The 23670-nt window shown below is 43.3% G+C and overlaps 1 protein-coding gene across 2 annotated transcripts in view; it reads right to left on the reverse strand.

Annotated features, from left to right (window-relative positions):
• Positions 1-23670, reverse strand: part of CHAF1A (chromatin assembly factor 1 subunit A) — a 188731-nt gene that overhangs the window by 113098 nt on the left and 51963 nt on the right. For both annotated transcript variants that reach the window (XM_077273072.1, XM_077273064.1), the window contains exons 4-5: positions 18487-18728; positions 4078-4138 (exon numbers count right to left, since the gene is read on the reverse strand). In XM_077273072.1, the coding sequence (XP_077129187.1) occupies positions 4078-4138; positions 18487-18728 (303 nt within the window). The remainder of the gene's footprint in view (positions 1-4077; positions 4139-18486; positions 18729-23670) is intronic.

Genomic DNA, 23670 nt, shown 5'->3' on the forward strand with positions numbered 1-23670 from the left:
ACAGGGTTTGAGAATGGCTTGTCCAAGTAGTGGACAACTTCGTTAACCCCTTTCCGACCTTGGACGTATAGGTACATCTAAGGTAGCTTCTCCATGTGTTGCAGGCTCCAGCAATGAGCCCGCAACTTTTCAGGCACATCGGCTAATTTCATTAGCCGATATGTGCCCCTAACAGCCTTGGGTGGAATTGTGATAGCCTGCCCATCAGCGCCCGTGTCACATGACTGAGGGTCGATGGGTTGGCATGACAAGGGGGTCCGGAAACACCCCTGTGGTTGTCATAACTGGACTGCTTTATAAAAGGGGTTAATGGAAACATGCCGTGTAGAAATGCCATTTACCTGCAAATACAAGGTTAATATTTAGGTTAAAATAATGTTAGGCTGTCTTACTGGAAATGTGTTTACAGGGAGAAAATGAACTTGTATCCTCCCTGTAGCCACTCACTTCCAGTCACATTGTGCAGGGAGCTGTAAGTATACTGTAAGCACGGCTTTATTCATGCCCTGGCACAATAGATAGCGTGCTCTGCATTGTGTGTCTGCAGACGCGGCTGCAAATAAGCCAGAGACAAAATACATTGCGCTTTTGTGTAATGTGAGGGAGAATAACAGGATTTTTTGGTTGCTTACAGTAAAAATCTGTTTCTCGGAGCCTTCATTGGGGGACACAGGAAACCATGGGTGTATGCTGTTGCCACTACGATGCCGACACTGCAGAAAAAAAGGTTCTCCTCCTCAGTGTACACCCCACCGACCGGAACTAGGATATTGAGGTAGTGAGAAAGCAGTAGGAAAAGCAACATGTAAAAGAGAAAGAAAAACAAAAACTCAAATTGTAACAATATAATACGATAAACAGAGCTATTAAACTTGGGTAGGTGCTGTGTCCCCCAATGAAGGCTCCGAGAAACAGATTTTACGGTAAGCAACCAAAAAAATCCTGTTTTCTCTATCGCTTCATTGGGGGACACAGGAAACCATGGGACGTCCCAAAGCAGTACCCAAGGGGAGGGAACATCAGACAACTCCAATCAGGTCGGAGAACTCATCACCGTCGCCTGCAAGGTCTTTCTACCTAAGCCGGCAACCGCCGAAGCTGGACCTGGACTCTGAAAAATTTGCTAACATGTGGAGGATCGACCAGCACTCTGTAGAGGTGCAGGGCGGAGGCCCTATATGAACTGCCAGGAGGCGCCCACTGCCCGGGTAGAGAGCCTGAAATCCAGAAGGAGGCGCTCTGCTCTGACCAGGTAAACCTACAGTTGCCGACTGGATTCAGCGAGAATTCACTGACCGGGAGGCCGGAGGGCCTCTAAAGGCATGAGCCCGAGTTCCGAAAAGGTGGAGGGGTGGCTTTAGCCGGATAGATGCACGTCGCCCTGGCCAGGTAACCTGATGAGAGAGCATTACGGAGGATGAGTCCAAAACGTACAAAAGGAAGGGAATCAAGAATGATGGACAGAGCTATGGAAAATGACGGCGAGGTACAGTAAGAGCACTTAACTTGTGACCCACCGAAAAAAAAAACGCTGCCAAAAAGGCTCTGCGAGACTCTGGGAGTGGATGAGAGCCCGAGAGGGAAGGCGATAAAAAGAAAATGGACCCACCCCTCCGATGTCCTGAAGAAATAAGGACATGGATAAAGGCTTCCTTGGGACACAAAAATAAAAAATAAAAACACTTGCGGCTCCCAGGAAGCAATTACGGAACAAAGATTCCATCCTGAAAGACAAAGATGACTCCTCCATTCAGCAATCTTAGATCCCCAAAGAGTCACGCGGAGGAAAATCCACCCGGACTGTTCCTGGGGGAAGGGGGATCTACTCCTTGCATCAAAGAAAGACCTGGAGGAGGATTTAAAGGAAAACCTTTTCCCTAAGCTGACGAGTCTGACTTCTCTTGGTGGGAAAACACCACCGTCAAAGGGAAGTGTTGAAAATGCAGAGACTCATGTAACAAAGGAGAACAACGAGGATTAGCCCGAGGAAAGCGAGAGCTCGTCCATTCGGTTCCCTCCTTAATAATTTGGTCCAACTTGGAGCCAACCGACAGGAACCCTGGAAAGGCAAGTTGGTAATGGACTTGTTTGAAGATAAGTCTGCCTGCTACGCCTTAAGCCAAATGGTCATATGGATGGCCATAATCTTGCTAGACGCCTGAGTAGCACATGCAGCAACATCTAGGGAGGTGGATACCATATACTTACCTGCAAGAGTAATTTGGTCGGCGAGGTCAACAATTTTTCTGGTCCGGCTCCGGAAAAACAAATGCCCTGACGGACCAGCTTAGCCCCTGCGTCTATTGACTTTGCCATCCAGGTGGAGGCAAAGGCAGGACACAATGTAGCGGCGGCCGCTTCAAGGTTGACCTTGAGAAGTACTCAATGAAACTGTCGTTGGTATCCTTGAGGAATGCTCGATCTGGGAGGGGAAAGACCGATTTGGTGGAAAGTCTAGAACCGGAGGGTCCACGGTCAGAGAGGTGGTCCGGTTCACAATGAGCTAGGAGAGAAGGGATATAGGATACCAAGGTGCTTCCCTCCTTGGAAACGGCTGGATTAAAGACTCCGAGAAAATGATAAGGAGAGACCATTAAATTGAATTTACAAGGAAAGACTTGAGTAGGCTACCATGAAAATCCTGAAGTATGTCAACTCCATGGAAGTTGACCCTAGGAAGGAGCACATAGACCCCAGAAGAAAACTTGACTGAGGAAAAGGAGATCCTTCACCATGACGTTACGGTCGAGCATATCCGTCCTGGACCTTCTGAAACGGGACGAGGATTGACGTGTGCGTACCCACTTACATAAGTGTAAGGCACCACACAACCGAAGACAACAGTGGAAAAGGATACGATTCTTGCTGAAGGAAGAACTCTTATCACCAAACTCCTCATTGGATCCAGGCCTGGAGCAGCCTTCTACACTGGTCGATGCTTGCGCAGAGTAGATCCAATTGCTGTTCAAGGTGGGAGAACTTGTTCCTGCCATGCTTGGGAGTCAAATCCAGGAGCTCCTCAAGGTTTTATCTGGTGTCTGTAAGGCCTCTTTCACACTTCCGTGTTTGAGCTCCCGTCAAAATCCGTTGATTTTTGAAAAAACAGGATCCAGCAAATTTTTCTGCTGGATCCTGTTGTTTCCCATAGACTTCCATTAGCGACGGATTGTGACGGATGGCCATCCGTTTCATCCGTCGTGCACTGGATCCGTCGGAAAATCGCACAGAGGAACATTTTTTCTGCACGCCGAAAATCGCTCAGCGACGGATCCTGCGCTGCCCGTCGTTGGCTATAATGGAAGCCTATGGACGCAGGCTCCGGTGCTGACTGTCAAAAGCAGGAATCCAGCGACGGGTTCCACCTTTTGAAACTGAGCATGCGTGAAAGAATTTCACGACCGAAAAAAAACCAAAAAACAACCTCTTCTCCAGAAAACATCAGACGTCTGAGTGAGTCGTCTTGCAGGACGCCCTGGCATCCACAAACCGACAGGCTCTGGTGGGCGAGTGGGTGGGAGACAGGGGGGCCAGGACCGGAGCTGGATCACCTAAACACGCTTCTGTGTTAGGGGTTTGGGTCCTGTCGACTAGACGTATGAGGCTACGGGGACTCAGTCTCTGCGTGGGACTACAGTTGTGACTAAATCACACTGTATCGATCAGGAGTAACGGGAAAAAATCCATCTGAAAAGAAAACGACGCACACTGAGGTAGATATGGGTCGAACGAAAGACCCGTGTCCACCTCCTACTGACACTAAGCTAAAACTGAATATCCTAGTCGGTGGGGTGTACACTGTGGAGGAGCTAACTTTTTTCTGCATAGTGTCAGCCTCCTAGTGGCAACAGCATACACCCATGGTTTCCTGTGTCCCCCAATGAAGCGATAGAGAAAAGTATTTTCTGACTGTGGCCACTTCTCTAGGAAGGCAGACAGGCGTGATTTTAATACTTTTGGATTAACCCTTTATCTGCAGGTAAACGGTTTTTGGGGACATGAATGGTTCTCTTTAAAGTAAAAAAACAAACATAACACTAAGAATATCACGTTATCAAATGCACTATTCACGTATGTTACCTTTTCTTCTATCTTTATTCGCTTTTCTTCCTCTTTTTTACGTTTTTCTTCTTGTTTGGCTCTAGAAAAGATACAAGAAAACAATGCATGACACTGTGAAAAGGCAATCTTCCACTGTGTAACAAAATACAAAGTTCTATGTTCAGAGGTTGGTCAGTACCATAAAATTACTTTTTTCTCTCTTGCTCATATAAATCTTGCTATTCTGTGCCTCTCAATACATCCATTATGCTATTTTAGCAATATTACCTTTTATAATGCTCTAGCAGCACGATCTACTGGCTGGCTGCAGCTCTGATAGGGGTTAGGCCGGTTTCACACTAGCGTTTCTGTACGCAGCATAGGGCTACGTACAGATCCGCATGCGTCTTGCGTACCTATATTTAACATTGTGTATGCAGGGACATGCAGGAACGATGAACGGGGATGCAGCCGCATACAACTAATGTCCCTGCGTACACAATGTTATATATAGGTACGCAAGACGCATGTGGATCTATGCAGATCTTAAAGGAAAGTAGTAGGCAGGCCTACACTGCGTACAGAAACGCTAGTGTGAAACCGGCCTTAAAACAACAAGTTCCTTTCTCCTGGCTTCCTGTGCTCTTTAACTGCAAGTTCCATCATTGCAGTGACCCGTATGGCCCCTTTCACACATCATTTGTCATCAGTCGCAGTCTGTCAAATTTTGAAAAAGGATCTGGCAACTGATGCCGTCGGTTCCGTTTTTTTCTCATAGACTTGTATTAGCGACAGATTGCCTCACGTTTCATCCGTCGCAAATAGTTTGTCCGGCCGCCGGAGACAAAGGACAAAGTAACATTTTTTGTTTAAGTCGAAAAACGGACAGCAACCGATCCGTCGCCGTCAGTCGTTTGCTAGAATGGAAGCCTGCAATGGATTGGGTTTTTTTTTTTTTTAAACTGAGCATGCTCCGATCCAATTAGCCAGATCTGCTAGTTGGATCCATCCAAAAAATGGACCCGTTGCATCAGTTTTTCACAATCTGTGATGGATCTGTCGAGCCAACGGATTGTGACTGACGGCAAAAAAAAACTCATGTGTGAAAGGGGCCTAAGCCAACATCTATCACACCCACTCAAACACCACCCATACCCCCTCCCTACCCTCTTTCTCCAATCTTTAATCTGCTACATCTTAAGACAGTTTCACACGTCCTGATATTTCCAGTATCGGAAAAAACGGCACCGAAGATAATCAGTGTCAGTGTGTGTAATACTTGCAGCACACATGTAGCAACCGTGTGCCGTCTCAGTACCACACATACCGGCGCCTGAGAAGCAGCGGTGTAGTTAGCGCTGTTCCTGGCGCCGGGTGCTGAAGACTGCTCTAATCATTCTCTCTTACTCTGCCAGCGATCAAAGGTCTGCAGTGAACAGTGACTTTCTTTCGGTGCCGAGGTCACGGCAGTTCATCCCAATTGGGAACGCAGTCTCAGTGACCTGCGGAAACATCGATGAGGTCTCCGCAGCTTACTGATGCTGCGCTCACAGCAATTCATTCACTGGTGGTTCTCCGAGTGCACAGTCGCAACTTGGCACCGTCCAGGTTGAGAAATCATTAATCCCCAGACATAGATTACGACGTGGGACAGAACGTCGGATAGGTGATGGATATTATTGTTTTTCATTTTTGCTTTATTACAGAAGACGCTGGTTTCAACGAAATGGGTGTCAGGAGTGCATAACGGTTTGTTATTCTTAAATAAAAATGGAAAAGTGTGTTTTCTTTTGATTTCAACTAAAAGACTTTATACTGGCTGTGTCTTTATTTACAATACAACTATAAGATTAGTAATGGATAGGTGTCTTATAGACGCCTCTATTACTAAGCCGATGGATTGATGTCACCAGACAAAACAACGGTGACATCAACCCCACAAATATGAACCCCACTTGCCACTACTACAAGGCAAGTGAGAAGAGCCGGGCAAAGCGCCATAATAGGCACATTTAATAGATGTGCCTTTTCTGGGTGGCTGCGAGCTGCTATTTTTAGGCTAGGGGTCGGTTACAGACTGGGAATACCAGCCCCCAGGTGTCTGCTTTAGCAAGGCTGGTTGTAAAAAATGGGAGGACCCCACACGTTTTTATTCTTGATAACCAGCCTTGCTAATGCCGACAGCTGTGGGTTGCAACCCCCCCGCTGTGAGTTTTGCCTGGCTGGTTAACAAAAAAACAGGGGGACGCACACCAGTTTACTTATCGATTTATTTATAGCTCAAGCGGCGGGTGAAATCCTCCAGTAGCTGCCATCTGCTCTCACTTATTGGCAGCAGGTGTAGGGAGTAATAGTCCCATCAGTAGCCGCCTGCTGTCACTGTTATCAGTTGAACATAACTCATTCTCCCCTGCCCGCCCTGATAACTGGCACAGCAGGGGAGAATTATGAGAGCAGTCTTCAGAACCTGGTGCCGGGAAACCGCACCAACTGTACCATTGCTTCTCATGAGCCGATACGTGTCACATGGATGACATCCCTGTGTACTTGTGTGTGACATTTTGTGGCCCGTGCTGCTGTTAAAAATGGGCATGTCAGCACATTTTGGTCACGGACACATGGTCCATGGAAACACATGGACATGTGCACAGACCCATTCACCATTCATCTGAATGGGTCTACGTGTGAGTCTCCGGTACATGTGAAAACTGACTGTCACCAAATGTACCGGACACACGGACGTTTGAAAACGGTCTTATTGTGAATGAGACATCACTGTTCATCTTCCCTACACTTCCTATTTTCCTTCCGTCTCCCCCAACATTCACATTATTCATATTACTATTACTGTATATCGCTGATTCTGTGTGTTCATTCGTAAAAATTCTAATAAAAACATTTGAACAAGCAACGAACACTGCATAACCATAGGAATAGAGCTTTTATCTTTTCTTCTTTCTGATATATTTCATAGGTTCATTTATTTTAGTATACCTATATAATAGAGATCTCACTCTACATGTCTCTATACTTAGTTGTATAAGTATGTAAGTACACAGTACATGTTTGCGTATACATGTGTGTGTGTTTAAATATAATACAATGAGGAAAAAAGTATTTCGTCAGCCACCAATTGTGCAAGTTCTCCCACGTAAAAAGATGAGAGGCCTGTAATGGACATCATAGGTAGACGACAACTATGAGAGTCAAAATTGAGAAAACAAATCCAGAAAATCACCTTCTCTGATTTGGCAAGATTTATTTTGCAAATTATGGTGGAAAAATACCGTATACACTCGAGTATAAGCCGACCCGAGCATAAAGCTGGAGTCACACTAAACGACTTACCAACGATCACGACCAGCGATACGACCTGGCCGTGATCGCTGGTAAGTCGTTGTGTGGTCGCTGGGGAGCTGTCACACAGACAGCTCTCTCCAGCAACCAACGATCAGGGGAACGAAGTCCCCCTGCAGCACCCGGGTAACCAGGGTAAACATCGGGTTACTAAGTGCAGGGCAGCGCTTAGTAACCCGCTATTTACCCTGGTTATCATTGTAAAAGTAAAAAAAACAAAAACACTACATACTCACATTCTGATGTCTGTCACGTCCCCCGCCGGCGTCCACAGGGTTAAAACTGCTTTCGGCAAGAGCGCTGCTAATGCACGCGCTGCTGCCGAGAGCTTCCCTGCACTGAATGTGTCAGCGCCGGCAGTAACAGCGGTGACGTCATCGCTGTGCTCTGCTTTACGGAAGGAAAGTCAGTGCAGGGAAGCTCTCGGCAGCAGCGCGTGCATTAGCAGCGCTCCTGCCGAAAGCAGTTTTAACCCTGTGGACGCTGGGGGACGTGACAGACATCAGAATGTGAGTATGTACTGTTTATTTTTTAACTTTTACAATGGTAACCAGGGTAAATATCGGGTTACTATGCGCGGCCCTGCGCTTAGTAACCCGATATTTACCCTGGTTACAAGTGAACACTTCGCTGGATCGGCGTCACACACGCCGATCCAGCGATGACAGCGGGTGATCAGCGACCAAAAAATGGTCCTGATCATTCCCCAACGACCAACGATCTCCCAGCAGGGGCCTGATCGTTAGTCGCTGTCACACATAACGAGATCGTTAGCGGGATCGTTGCTACGTTACCAAAAGCGTGACGTTGCAACGATATCGTTAACGATATCATTATGTGTGACTCAGCCTTAAGCCGAGACCCCTAACTTTGCCACAAAAAAACTGGGAAAACTTAATTACTCGAGTATAAGCGTAGGGTGGAAAATGCAGCAGCTACCGGTAAATCTCAAAGATAAAAATAGATGCCAATAAAAGTAAAATTAATTGAGATATCAGTAGGTTAAGCGTTTTTGAATATCCATATTGAATCAGGAGCCCCATATAATGCTCCATACAGTTCATGATGGGCCCCATAAGATGATCCATATTAAAATATGCCCCATATAATGCTGTACAAAGGTTAATAATGGCCCCATACAGACATTTGCCCCATATAATGCTGCACAAATGCCGATTATGGCCCCATAAGATGCTCCATAGAGATATTTGCCCCATATGCTGTTGCTGCGATTACAAAAAAAATAAATAAAAAAATAACATACACACCTATCGTCGCTCAGGCCCCCAGCACTTGCAATATTCACCTGTCCTCATTCCACCGCCGGGCTTCGTCTTCCTCTGCACTGATGTTCGGGCAGAGGGCGCGCACTAACCACATCATCGCGCCCTCTGACCTGAGCGTCACAGTAGAGGACGCGGAAGACGGAGCGGTGCCCGGCGGTGGAACTAGGACAGGTGAATATCGCGCAATGCTGCTCACCCTCCCCATTATACTCACCTGTTCCCGACGCGGTCCCTCGCAGTTTCCCTGATGGTCTTCTCCGAGCGCTGACAGCTTCTTCCAGCCTTGAGCGGTCACCAATACCGGTCAATACAGTAATGAATATGCGGCTCCACCCCTATTACTGTAATAAGCGGTACCATGTGACCGCTCAACGCTGGAAGAAGCTGTCAGCACCCAGACACCATCGGAGATGCAGGGACAATGCCAGGAGCAGGTGAGTATGTCAAAGCCACCGACCCCTCTGGGACAATGACTTGAGTATAAGCTGAGAGGGGCACGTTCAGCCTAAAAAAATGGACTGAAAATCTCGGCTTATACTCGAGTATATACGGTAAGTATTTAGTCACCTAAAAACATGCAAGATTTCTGGCTGTAACTTCTTCTTTAAGAGGCTCCTCTGTCTTCCACTAATTACTTGTAGTAATGGCACCTGTTTGAACTTGCCATCAGCATACAAGACACCTGTCTCAAACAGTCGAACAGCATGACAACTCGAGATCTCCTGGTGACCTCTATGGTTGTCACTGCCGGTTTGCTGTGAGCGCCATCCAGTGGTCTGCGCTCATAGCAAGTCAGGGATTCCACTACATAGAGGTGATCTCACCATCACCTCTATGTAACAGAGCCGATCAAGTTGTGCCAGCCTCTAGTCTCCTATGGAGAATATTGAAGCAAGGCAAAAGTTTAAAAAAAATAAATAAAAAATTGTGTTTAACCCATTTACCCGCAAGGGTGGTTTGCACGTTAATGACCAGGCCAATTTGTTACAATTCTGGCCACTGTCCCTTTATGAGGTTATTTATAACTCTGGAACGCTTCAACGGATCCTGGTGATTCTGACATTGTTTTCTCGTGACATATTGTACTTCATGATAGTGGTAAAATTTCTTTGATATTACTTGCGTTTATTTGTGGGGAAAAAAACGGAAATTTGGCGAAAAGTTTGAAAATTTCGCAATTTTCCAACTTTGAATGTTTATGCAATTAAATCACAGAGATGTGTCACACAAACTACTTAATAAGTAACATTTCCCACATGTCTACTTTACATCAGCACAATTTTGGAACCAAAATTTTTTTTTTTTAGGGAGTTATAAGGGTTAAAAGTTGACCAGCAATTTCTCTTTTTTACGACACCATTTTTTTTTTTTAGGGACCACATCTCATTTGAAGTCATTTTGATGGGTCTATATGATAGGATGGTGTCACACTTGGTTATTTTCTAAAAACTGCACCCCTCAAGGTGCTCAAAACCACATTCAAGAAGTTTATTAACCCTTCAGGTGTTTCACAGGAATTTTTGGAATGTTTAAATAAAAATGAACATTTAACTTTTTTTCACAAAAAAATTAATTCAGCGCCAATTTGCTTTATTTTACCAAGGGTAACAGGAGAAAATGGACCCCAAAAGTTGTTGTACAATTTGTCCTGAGTACGCCGATACCCCATATGTGGGGGTAAACCACTGTTTGGGCGCATGGCAGAGCTCGGAAGCGAAGGAGCGCCATTTGACTTTTCAATGCAAAACTGACAGGAATTGAGATGGGACGCCATGTTGCGTTTGGAGAGCCACTGATGTGCCTAAACAGTGGAAACCCCCCAATTATAACTGAAACCCTAATCCAAACACATCCCTAACCCTAATCCCAACGGTAACCCTAACCACACCCCTAACACTGACACACCCCTAACCCTAATCCCAACCCTATTCCCAACCGTAAATGTAATCCAAACCCTAACCCCAACTTTAGCCCCAACCCTAACTGTAGCCTTAACTATAGCCCCAACCCTAACCTTAGCCCTAACCCTAACCCTAGCCCTAACCCTAATGGAAATAAATACATTTGTTTTATTTTTTTATTTTTAGCTAACTAAGGGGGGGAGATTTTATTTATTTTAATAGCGGGTTTTTTAGTGGATTTTTATGATTTTTATGAAAGATGCTTTTTATTGCAAAAAATATTTTTTGCGTTACCACATTTTGAGAGCTATAATTTTTCCATATTTTGGTCCACAGAGTCATGTGAGGTCTTGTTTTTTGCGGGACGAGTTGACGTTTTTATTGGTAACATTTTCGGGCACGTGACATTTTTTGATCGCTTTTTATTCCGATTTTTGTGAGGCAGAATGACCAGAAACCAGCTATTCATGAATTTCTTTTGGGGGAGGCGTTTATACCGTTCCGCGTTTGGTAAAATGGATGAAGCAGTTTTATTCTTCGGGTCAGTACGATTACAGCGATACCTCATTTATATCATTTTTTTATACGATAAAAACTATTTTATAGAAAAAATTATTTTTGCATCGCTTTATTCCGAGGACTATAACTTTTTTATTTTTTCTTTGATGATGCTGTATGGCGGCTCGTTTTTTGCGGGACAAGATGACGTTTTCAGCGGTATCATGGTTATTTATATCCGTCTTTTTGATCGCGTTATTCCATTTTTTGTTTGGCGGTATGATAATAAAGCGTTGTCTTTTGCCTTTTTTTTACGGTGTTCACTGAAGGGGTTAACCAGTGGGACAGTTTTATAGGTCGGGTCGTTACGGATGCGGTGATACTAATGTGTACTTTTATTGTTTTTTTTTATTTAGACAAAGAAATGTATTTACAGGAACAATATACTTTTTTTTTTTTTACACATGTGAATATAATATATATATATATATATATATATATATATATATATATATATATATATATATATATATATATATATATATATATATATATATATTACGCTATAACATTGCCCCTGGGGGGGGGGGGGGAGGGGGCATCGTGTTATAGTGTACGATAGCTGATCTGACACTTTGCTGTGCATTGTGTCAGATCGGCGATCTGACGTTCACAGCTCCAGGCTTCCCGGCGCCTGGTCTGAGCAGGCGCTGTGAAGCCACCTCCCTGCAGGACGCGGATGCCGCGGCCCTTTTGGATCTGGGCCTGCTGCAGCGAGGAGGAGGTAAGAGATCCTCGGAGCAACGCGATCACATCGCGTTGCTCCGGGAGTCTCAGGGAAGCCCGCAGGGAGCCCCCTCCCTGCACGATGCTTCCCTATACCGCCGGAACACTGCGATCATGTTTGATCGCAGTGTGCCGGGGGTTAATGTGCCGGGGGCAGCCCGTAACCGCTCCTGGCACATAGTGCCGGATGTCAGCTGACACCCGGCCGCGATCGGCCACGCTCCCCCCGTGAGCGCGGCCGATCGCATATGACGTACTATCCCGTCGGTGGTCATACGGGCCCACCCCACCTCGACGGGATAGTACGTCTAATGTCAGAAAGGGGTTAAAAAAAATTTAAAAAATGTAAAAGTTCAAATCACCCCCCTTTCGCCGCATTCAAAATAAAAATAAAATCAAACATACACATTTCGTATAGCTGTGTTCCGAATGCCCGATCAATTTAAAACAAACAAAAAAAAAGGATTACCGTATTTTTCAGACTATAAGACGCACCGGACTATAAGACGCGCCCAGGTTTTAGAGGTGGAAAATAGGGGGAAAAAAATATTTGAAGCAAAAAAATGTGGTAAAATATTTAATAACACACTATTATATGTGGTGTTATTATATATAATAGTATGTTATTATGTTGGAAGCTTGCGTGACCAGTGTGGTGTCTGTGAAGTACTATATGAAGATGCTGGAGGGTGAGTATAAGGCTACTTTCACACTAGCGTCGGGCTCGGCCCGTCGCTGTGCGTCGGGCCGACGTTCCCGACGCTAGCGTTGTCTCCGCCGCACAACGGGTGCAGCGGATGCATTTTTCCAGCGCATCCGCTGCCCCATTGTGAGGTGCGGGGAAGTGCGGGGAGGTGGGGGCGGAGTTCCGGCCGTGCATGCGCGGTCGGAAAAAGCGGACCGTTGTGAGCAAAAAACGTTACATGTAGCGTTTTTTGCTCCCGACGGTCCGCCACTGCACGACGCATCCGTCGCACGACGGGTGCGACGTGTGGCAATCTGTCACAATGCGTCGCTTCATGTTAATCAATGGTGAAAAAACGCATCCTGCAAACACTTTTGCAGGATGCGTTTTTTCGGCAAAACGACGCATTGTGACGGAATGCAGTTAACGCTAGTGTGAAAGTAGCCCAAGAATGGGGGCGCAGGGCTTTTATTGAAAGCACCACTCCAGCACTGAAAAATAACACTGGAGTGCGGCTTTAAAATCCCATGGGAGAACTATAATTCCCAGCATGTCCTGCAGATCCTATGACATGCTGAGAGTTATAGTTCACTAAAGGAGTGGCAGAGTGCTTTATTGTGTTTTGGAAAGACTAACCTCTTAATTGTGGCAGCCAGCCAGCCTGTGGTGAGGTAAAAGCATCCCATGACTGCACACACAGAGCCCACCCTCTTATTGCCTTTCCACAGCACAGGTAATGGAAGCCAGCAGATTCTAGTGTTGGAGTCTGAAGGACCTGTGATGATGTCAAGAAGAGGGAGGGCTCTGTGCTGCCATGTGATGCTCCAGCCCGCCCACTTCTGACATCATCACAGGTCCTCCTTGTGCACACTGCACAGCACTCAGTTCCAGCCCAGGAAGGTACCCAGCGATCTCCTCTCCCCTGGACCCTGCTGCTGCCTCCTCCTCCCCCCCCCCGGACACACAGATCTCCCCAACTGCTGCAGGAATAAGCGCTGAGGAAACCATGTGTGTCCCTGCTTAAGTGCAGTATTCATTTGCTGCTCCCGACTCACTGCTCAGCTGATAGGTGGGCGGCGAGTAGCTAATGAATATTCACTGCACTTAATCATCGGGACCACATGATTTCCCCAGCGCTGATTCCTGGCAGTGGGGACATTTTTCTGCCTCCTGAAGTGGGATAACAGTGCGATCCCACTCGCTGCTGTCCCCCTCCCCACATGCTACATCCCTACCATAAGACGCACCCACACTATCCTCCCAAATTTGGAGGAAAAAAAGTGCGTCTTATGGTCAGAAAAATACGGTAATCTGATCTCTAAACTGCGTAAAAAGAAAAAAAAGTCAAAAAGACAGAATTACTTTTTTTGGTTGCCGCGACATTGCATTAAAATGCAATAACGGGCGATCAAAAGATCTTATCCGCAGCAAATGGCATCATTAAAAAAGTCAGCTTGACAGCAAAAAATAAGCCCTCACGCAACTTAAGATCACGAAAATTGGAGACACTACAGGTATCGAAAACTGGCACAATTTTTTTTTTTTTTCAGCAAAGTTTGGAATTCTTGTTCACCACTTAAGATAAAAAAGAACCTATACATGTTTGGTGTGTATGAACTCGTAATGACCTGTAGAATCATAATGATAGGTCAGTTTTAGTATTTAGCGAACGTAGCAAAAAAGCCAAAACAAAAAACAAGTGTGGGCTTGCCCTTTTTTTGCAATTTCACCGCTCTTGGAATTTTTTTTCCAGTTTTCTAGTACACGACATGGTAAAACTAATGGTGCTGTTCAAAATTAAAACTCGTCTCGCAAAAAATAAGCCCTCACATGGCCAAATTGATGGAAAATTAAAAATGTTATGGCTCTGGGAAAAAGGGGATCGAAAACCGAAAACACCTCCGGTCATGATGGGGATAAGAGTAGCTTCTCACAGCAATCAGGGCTGTGGAATCGGAGTCAGAGTCGTGGAGTCGGAGTTAGTTTTGGTTGGAGTCGGAGTCGGTAGAAATGTACCGACTCCAGCTTTAAAAAAAATGTATTAATACTTCATAATTGAACTTTCATATGAATTTTATAAATGTTACTCAAATATATATGTTCTATCAAACTATGAACAACAGTGATAAGCAGTTCTGCTGGAGATGGAGACATTTCTTACTTCTTGTGTGTCACTGTTCTCCACTGCCCTTATCTAATCTTATACTTGGTTAACCTCATGGTGCCCCAACCCCCCTACTTACAATGTATGAAAGTGAAAATGTGTTGCAAATTCTTAGTAGTAAAGCTCCTCCTCTAGACTAGATGTTTACTAGGTGTGCGTCTTCCAAGCATCTCACAGCTGCTACTGAGAAGAGGTAGACTGTAAGAAGTATTATCCTTTCAACAAACTTTGCATCAGTTAACTGTGAGTACATGAGGAATAACAGTATTACCGACCGCTATATCAGTTGTACGACCTGGCAATTATTTTGTACAATTGTTTTTAGGAAAAACAATTGTCATTTGGATTGTGAATGCAGAATTAAAAACCTGAGAATGTCAAAGAAGCGTCACATTATATCAGCTGTATTTGAACATTTCACCATCACTCAAGATAGAAAACATTATGTCTGTCAGTGAATGACAAATGATCCAGACGAAAACAAATGCTGTGAAGCCAAGATCAGTGCATATTCAGGCAAAGATAAAAATGCTCCTACCAGAGCTTCTAATCTAAAGAGACATTTACAGCGCTTTCATCCAGAAGTACTGAAAGCAGTGGATGAGAAAGACTGCATCCAAACCAATGAACCAGTGCCCAGCTCTTCCAGCCAAACAAAGGAGCAGAGAACTTGGCAGCCATCAGTTGCAAGATATTTTGTCAGTGACAAAGTTACTGTGACAATGACAGTAGATACATTTAAAAAACAGATCAGAGAGCTTGTTGTAAAGGATAGTGTGCCTATTTCATTATTTTCACGACCAGCTTTTATGTGTCTAAATAGGGAAATGGCCCGCAAGCTTGGTGTTTCTCTGGAGAGAGAGAGTATCAGAAAATTAGTAATCGAAGAAGCTTTTAAACAAAAGGAAGAACTTAAAAAAACTCTCAAGGGACGCTTTCTGTTTCTTAAAATGGATGCCTGTACACGTCACAGAGTGAACTATTTTGCCATCAATGTCCGATTTGTTTGTGACAAAAATGAAATAGTTACCAAGACATTGGCAGTAAAAGACACCAAAGCTCATCACACCAGTGAGTTTCTCCAGGTCTTGGTGGAAAAGGTTCTGCAAGACTATGAACTTAAAAAAGAGCAAGTTCTTTCGGTCGTAACTGACAATGCTTCAAATATGATAAGTACTATTAAGCTAATGAATGAGAGTAATGATGGTGACCAGCAGCTGGAAGAACATTCTGGGTCCACAGACACAAATGTTTGAAATAGAGGAACACAGTATTGTAACGGAGGAGCAAACTGAAGTTGCTTCAGATGAACAGCAACATGATAGTTTAGATGATCTTGTTGAAACTGTGTCAATACGTTCTTTCATTCATCACATGCGCTGTGTTGTGCATACGCTACAGCTGGCTATAAGAGACATGCTGCTGCACGGATTGGAAAGGTGAGAATATTGGCTACTGTTGCCAGAACCCCTAAAGTTGACTCAATTTTGAAGAGACGTGCTGGAAAAGGGGCAATTATTGATCAAGCCACACGATGGGGCAGTACTTACCTAATGATTCAGCGCTTGGTTGAACTGAAAACCTTTCTTGTAGACATGGCTAACCCTCAACTGACGCTAAAGTCAGTGGAATCAGGTGACTGAGCTGGAAAAATTGCTAGAGCACCCATTTACAGTGACTAAAAAAATTTACAAGCAGAGGACTTAACTCCAGGTATTTTCTTAAAGAAGTGGAAGAACCTGATGTTTCGCCTGTCCCAAAGAGGAGGGTTAATTGCAAGTGGCATTGATACATCAATGAAACGGAGAGAGGAGCTACTATTACAAAATAAAATTCTTTTGGCAGCTGTTTATGTAGACCCAATGCATCGGATTCTTCAAGATGATCAACAGCTAACTAAAAGGAAAAGAAGCTCTGTTTGAAATAGCAGTAAGGATGAAAGGGTTGCAGAACAGTCAGGAGGAACAAGAAGAATTTGGTCGTCCTGCCACATCTTCACCCTCATCAACTGATTAAGAATTTAATTTCGAAAAATTATTTGGATCACAAGGACCGTGCAAAGCATTCCCGCATAGAAGAGTCATCCCCATCAAAGAACACAGCCAGTACATTTCAGCAGAATTTTTCATGTGCACTAAAAGAAATTGAGAAATTTGACCGTTCATCAAAAATAACAGTGCAACAAGCGATTCCTCTGTATCCTGACATTGTCAGAGATGTTGCCCGAGTGGTTACTGCTTTGCCACCAACCCAAGTTAGTGTAGAGAGGTTGTTCTCTGCTCTCAAAATAATTAGATCAGATTTGAGGGCATCCATGAAGGAGGATCTGACAGAGGCAATACTTTTTCTAAGGACAAATTTATAGCTTTCTTCTTATTAACTGCATAAGTGTTTACTGCATATTTACTTACAAGAGTTTAGAAAAGTTTATAAAAGTTATTTGCTATATTCTAATTGTATTCTAATAAATATAGTTTTTGCTCTAAGTGGTCTGATTACTTATATGATGGTGAGAAACTGAATAAGCACGATGTTAATATTTTACAACAGTAAATTTATTGTTACGAATTGGCCATTTATGAAGGACTCGGAGTCGGAACCTGATAAAATCCAGGAGTCGGAGTCGCAACTGTGGCTTACCGACTCCACAGCCCTGACAGCAATCTAGGTACAATTTGGTGCTGAACAATGCTTTTTCCAGCATGATGTGGCACCATGTCACAAGGCAAAATTGAAACCCAAGTTGACCAGTCAACAAAACATTGACATTTTAGGTAAATGACCAGAAAACTCCCCAGATATCAATCCCCATGAGAACCAGTAGTCAATCCTCAAAAAGCAGGTGAACAAACAAATGCAGAAAATGCACAGGGTTGGGACCCTGTGACTCTCTGCCACTACTCACACTGGGTAAGTTTTTACATTAGAGAATGTAGTTACTGTCCCAATTGGGTATACCTTGTCGCAGCGGGACAGCTTTATGCTTTTTTGTTTTTTAATCAAAAACAGTGTTTATTAAATTTTGCTAAATGCACTTTTTTTTTTTTTTACTTATTTATTTTCATTAGGGAACATGCACACATTGTCTTTTCTTTGGTTTAAAAAATGCAATATGCTGTAAGCACTGATTAGACAAGAATTCATTGCCATCAGTCAGGATTTGGCCCTGAAGTGGATATCCAGCACGTCAGGGCGAATTGCAGACATTTAGAAAAATAAGGGCCAACACTGTAAATATTAAGTCTTTGCATTAACTTAATAAATATGTTTAGAAAAAAAAACATATGTAATTTCTACAATTGTACTTCAGTAACCATAGAAACAGCTGATTAAAAGATGTAAAAACAGTGAAGCAGCAATCTATGAAAATTAAAATTTGTGTCACTCAGAACAACTGTACACAGCGACACACTGGAGTGAAATGCCCCCAAAAATAAAATCTAGCAGGTATCAGCCATCTTAGATTTAAACTAAATGTTGTGCGTAAATTATAATAAATCTGTTGGGCAAGGGGGAGGGGTGAGGCCTTCCGCTGTTTTCAACACTTTTCAAAAAGTGAAAGGTTCAAAATAATCAAGATACACGTTTTTGAGCAAACATGGCATTTGCATTTTTTTTTTTTTTTTTTAAAGTAGCAGAACGCAAAGAACAATTTTCTATACATTATCCATTGCTGTGCATAGAGTATGCATGTAATGACGTTTATAATGCAAAAAAAGAATGCAGTTAAACAGAACTATAAAACACAGCATTTATAAGCAAATTACTTACTCTATTGCCTCAAGCTTCTCCTTTTTCTTCTCTTCTTTTAGTCGAAGCTTTTCAGCTTTTTCCTGGTTCTCCTTCTCTTTTTTCTCCTTCCGTTCTTTTGCCTTTAGTTCCCTCTCTTCTTCCTTCTTTTTCTTGGCTTCTTCCTTTGCCCTTTCTTTAGCAAGTTTTTCCTCCTCTTTAACCTTAATTCGATGGGTTTTGTCAGCAAGCAGCTTAGGTTTCCTCTCCTGCTGTTCTTTGCTCTGCAGAAATTCAATATATAAAGTATAAATCATGGTTATGGGATTGTAAAGTTTTTTTTTAGTCAATAGTTTCAATAGTATTTTTAAAAACACTTCAAATTTCCTGACAGCCTTTAATAACCCATTTACGCTAAGGAAATTTTCAGAGATTTTTTCCATTTGTTTTTTTTTCCCCTTAGGGTTCTTGAAGAGGAGATCGCCTGATCCCTTGTGCTATACATAGCAGTGCATTAGCACCAGGGCTGTGGAGTCGGAGTCATGGAGTCGGTATGAAATGGACCGATGAGGACTCCTTAAATAGATAATAAATTGGGTACAGTAGTTCAATGCAGTTTGTGGGGAATATTTTTTTCATAAGACTTTGGGAAAGTTATGAAATGTCCTATAAATGTCTGTCCTATTCCTGATCTAAGGTCTAAACTTCTAGCTCAGATGAATCTGTGCTGCAGTTTATGTTCATAAGTAGTGAAGCTCCTCCTCTACAGATAAGGGGAAAAATAAACACACAGGGAAGGAAGGCCTACATTCATCTCAGAATTTCTGGAGTGAACAGGAAAGCAGGATTAAAGAAGGCGAGTACTCCCTAAAGCATACCTAAAACTTTCAATAAACTGTGCATAAATCAATAGTCCAGTATATGTTGTCTCCGTATGCTTGATGTTTTAGTTTGTTTTTCCTCTTAGCTCATGTTTGGAGAAATTAGCTGCTCATATACACTATACATAGAATATAATACAGTAACAGGATCGATGAGGACGTGTGTGTGTGTGTGTGTGTGTGTGTGTGTGTGTGTGTGTGTGTGTGTGTGTGTGTGTGTGTGTGTGTGTGTGTTCTGGAATGTGAATCAGCACAAACATGCTCCCTCCCTCCTCCCCTCTTCATAGACTGAAGAAATATGATGTGAAGCCTTGACATTGAAAGTTCAGCGTAAAGCTATTTAACAACACATTTTTACAAACTTTATACTTATCTGTCCTATTGATTTATGCAAAGATTATTTTATTTCTATCCCAAATTATACAGCGCACGATTCCTTATTCTTGCAAGAATTACAATAAACCTTTTTTTTTTTTTTTTTACAGGACAAAATTATTTTGAGAGCGAATTTACATAATTACAAAATGTCTAAGAAGCATCTTATGAAGTCAGCTGTATTTGAGCATTTCACAGTGACTCAAGATAATATACATTTTGTGTATGACACAGATGAAAACAAATGTTGTGATGCCAAAATCAGTGCATACTCAAGCAGTGGTAAAAATGCTCCTTCATGAGCTTCCAATCTAAAAAGACATTTACAACGCTGCCACCCAGAAGCTGTGACGGAAAGAGATCACAGCAGCACCAAGAAACCAGAGAACAGCACTTCCCGCCAGGCAAGGGAGGAGGAAAGAGCGTCTCAAACCTCAGTTACAAGATATGTTGTAAGTGACAAAGTTACTGCAACAATGACAGCAATTGTGTTTAAAAGACAGCTTATCGAGCTTGTTGTGAAGGACTGTGTACATTATTTGCATGACCAGCTTTTACAGCTCTTAAAGGAGAAATGGCTTGCAAACCTCGTGATTCTCTGGAAAGAGAAAGAATTAGAAAATTAGTGATTGAAGAAGCCCTTAACCAAAAGGAAGATCTTAAAAAGACTCAAGAGACGCTTTGTATTTCTTAAAATGGATGCCTGCACACGTCACAGAGTGAACCATTTTGCTATCAACGTTCGATATGTTTGACAACAAAAAAATTGTTACCACTGGCAGTAAAAGATACCAAAGCTCATCACAGCAGCCAGTTTCTCCAGACCTTAGTGGAAAAAGTTCTGCAAGATTATGAACTCAAAAAAGAACAGGTTGTTGCTATTGTAACTGATAATGCTTCAAACATGATAAGTACAATTAAACTGAAGAATGACAAAAATGAAGGTGAACAGCAGCTAGAAGAACATTTCACATTCAGTATGTTGGAGATGGAAGGCAACAGTCCTGTTCCCATAACAGAGGAACAAACAGATATTACTACAGAAGAACAGCTAAATGATTCTTTACAATTAGTTTATCTTGTTGAAGCTGCTTCACACCTCTTTCTTATTCATCTCATTCGCTGTGTTGTGCACATGCTGCAGCTGGCAATTAGAGATAGTCTGTAAGAGGGACATGCTGGAACTCTGATTAGCAAAGTGAGGAAATTGGCTATTGCTGTCAGAACCCCTAAAATTGATTCCATCTTGAAGAGACGTGCTGGAAAAGGGGCAGTTGTGGATCAAGCCACTCAATGGGGCAGCACCTATTTAATAAATGAGCGATTGCTTGAGCTGAAACCCTTCCTTGTAGATATGGCCACCCTCAGGTCAATGGACACAGGTAGCTGAATTGAAGGAATTGCTTCATCACCCATTTACAGTGACTAAAAAGTTACAAGCTGAGGATTTAACTCCTGGCATTTTTTGATAAAGGAGTGGAAGAACTTGTTGTTTAGTCTGTCCCGAAGAGGAGGTTTAATTGCAGATGGCATTGCTGCTTCAATTAAACGGAGAGAGACACTGTTATTACAAAATAAAATTCTTCTGGCAGCTGTTTATGTGGACCCGAGTCATCGTGTATTGCTGGATGATCAACAGCTTACTAAAGGAAAATACGTAAGCTACTTACCGGTAGCAGTGTTTTTTCAGGAGCCCATGACAGCACAAGAGAGGGGATCCGCACTGCAGGGATAGGAAAGCTACAGACATAAAAGGGCGGTACCTCTCTCCCGCATCAGTTGGTTCCAGAGCATGAGAGGACCCCCTTGGTTAGTAACACAGACACAGCATAAACTTAGGTACAATTCATTATGCGAGTGAACGAGGAATTTTAAAGGAAAAACGAAAGTGTTGAGCCATCCGAGAAAGAATAGGGTAGGGAATATAAGGGTGCTGTCATGGGCTCCTGAAAAAACACTGCTACCGGTAAGTAGCTTACGTATTTATTCAGTCGCCATGACAGCACAACGAGAGACTTTCAGAGAAGTAAGGAAGATTAGGGAGGGATAACAGCCTCAAGTACCCTTCTCCAAAATGTGAGGTCTGAGGAACTACCCAGATCTAATCTGTAGTGTCTAAGGAAAGTAGATGGAGAAGACCATGTGGCCGCCTTACATATGTCTTCAATCGACACTTCTGATCTCTCCGCCCAGGATGTTGCTACGGCCCGAGTGGAGTGTGCTTTTAAACCTTCTGGAATCTCCATGCCACCTGCTGAATAAGCGAGAGAGATTGCCTCCCTGATCCATCTAGCTAGAGTGTTTTTAGATACTCTAAGACCCTTTCTAACTCCCTGATAAGCTAAAAATAAGGAGTTATCTTATTTCCAGGCATCTGAAACTGAAATATATTTAAGGAGGCATCTCCTTACATCTAAGGAATTAAACTTATGTTCCATATCATTAGTGGGATTAGAACAAAACGAAGGTAGGACAACCTCTTGTAACCTATGAAACTTTGAAGCAACTTTTGGAAGATAAAGGGGATCAGGTCTCATAATTACCCTATCCTCCCTAAACTGCATGTATGGTGGTTGTCTAGATAGTGCCTGCAGATCACTAACCCTTCTTGCGGACTTGAGTGCAACTAAGAGGGCTGTTTTAATTGATAGGGTTTTTATCGGGATAGTATCAATAGGTTCAAATGGGGCTTGCGTTAAGGCCGAGAGTACAAGATTTAGATCCCAAGGAACTATTTTTTGTTTAATGACTGGTCTGGATCTAGTGACTGCCTTGAAGAACCTGGATATCCAGTGATTGCTGGCTAAGTTAGAACTGTATAGCGCCCCCAGAGCCGATACTTGAACCCTGAGAGTACTTGTGGCCAGGCCCATTTCTAGACCCTTTAGTAGAAATTCTAGAATTTGATTTATACAGGGTCTTTGGTCAATCTGAGCCCCTGAACTTGATAGGAATTTTTTCCAAACCCTAACATAGATGTTTGTTGTAGAGGGTTTTCTACTATTTAGAAGTGTATTTACCAGATCCTGAGAGAACCCCTTCCCCCTTAGCAAAGACCTCTCAAATTCCATGCGGCTAGGGGTAAATTGGCTACTCGGGGATGGAGAATTGGGCCCTGAGAGAGGAGATCTGGTAATTCTGGGAGAATCCACGGTTGGCTGATAGACATCTTCGTCAGCCAAGGAAACCACGACCTCCTGGGCCAGAATGGGGCTATCAAGATTACCCGGGCCCTGTCTTCCCGAATCTTCCTCAGAACTATTGGAATTAGGTTTAGAGGGGGAAAAGCACAGGCGAGACTGAAGCGCCATGATATTAGAAGAGCGTCCACTGCATACGGGTTGTCTCTTGGATTTAAGGAGCAGAATTGGTGTAACTTTTTGTTTCCTCGGCTGGCAAAAAGGTCTATTTCTGGACATCCCCATAACTGTACGATTTGATTGAGGATGGTTGGATTTAGTGACCAATCCCCTTGTCTGAGTTTGTTGCGGCTTAGATAGTCGGCCACGGTATTGAGCCTTCCCTCTATGTGTAGAGCCGTAAGAGAGAGTAGACGATTCTCGGCCATCTGAAAAATACGATCCGCGACCTCCATTAATTAACTGGATCGTGTACCTCCTAGATGATTAATGTAGGCTACGGTTAACCTGGTTGTCTGATAAAAGCCTGATGTGTCGACCCTGTAGGGGTATAAGAAAACTATTCAAAGCGCGTTCCACGGCCAACAATTCTTTTAGATTGGAGGATGAGTCTTGTTCAGACTGGGACCATAGCCACTGGACCCAATTATCTCTTAAGTGTGCCCCCCATCCCTTGGGGCTAGCATCCGTAGTTATTATCCTAGTTACATGATTTGTCCAAGGGACCCCTCTACGTAAATTTGCAATGTAAGTGAATGAATAGATTCAGTAGAAAGTGAAAATTTGCTGTCGAGATGAGCTCCTAGACGACGAGAATTATGTAGGACGTC

The sequence above is a fragment of the Ranitomeya variabilis genome, chromosome 1 (assembly GCF_051348905.1).
Source record: "Ranitomeya variabilis isolate aRanVar5 chromosome 1, aRanVar5.hap1, whole genome shotgun sequence".
NCBI classification, from domain to species: Eukaryota; Metazoa; Chordata; class Amphibia; order Anura; family Dendrobatidae; genus Ranitomeya; species Ranitomeya variabilis.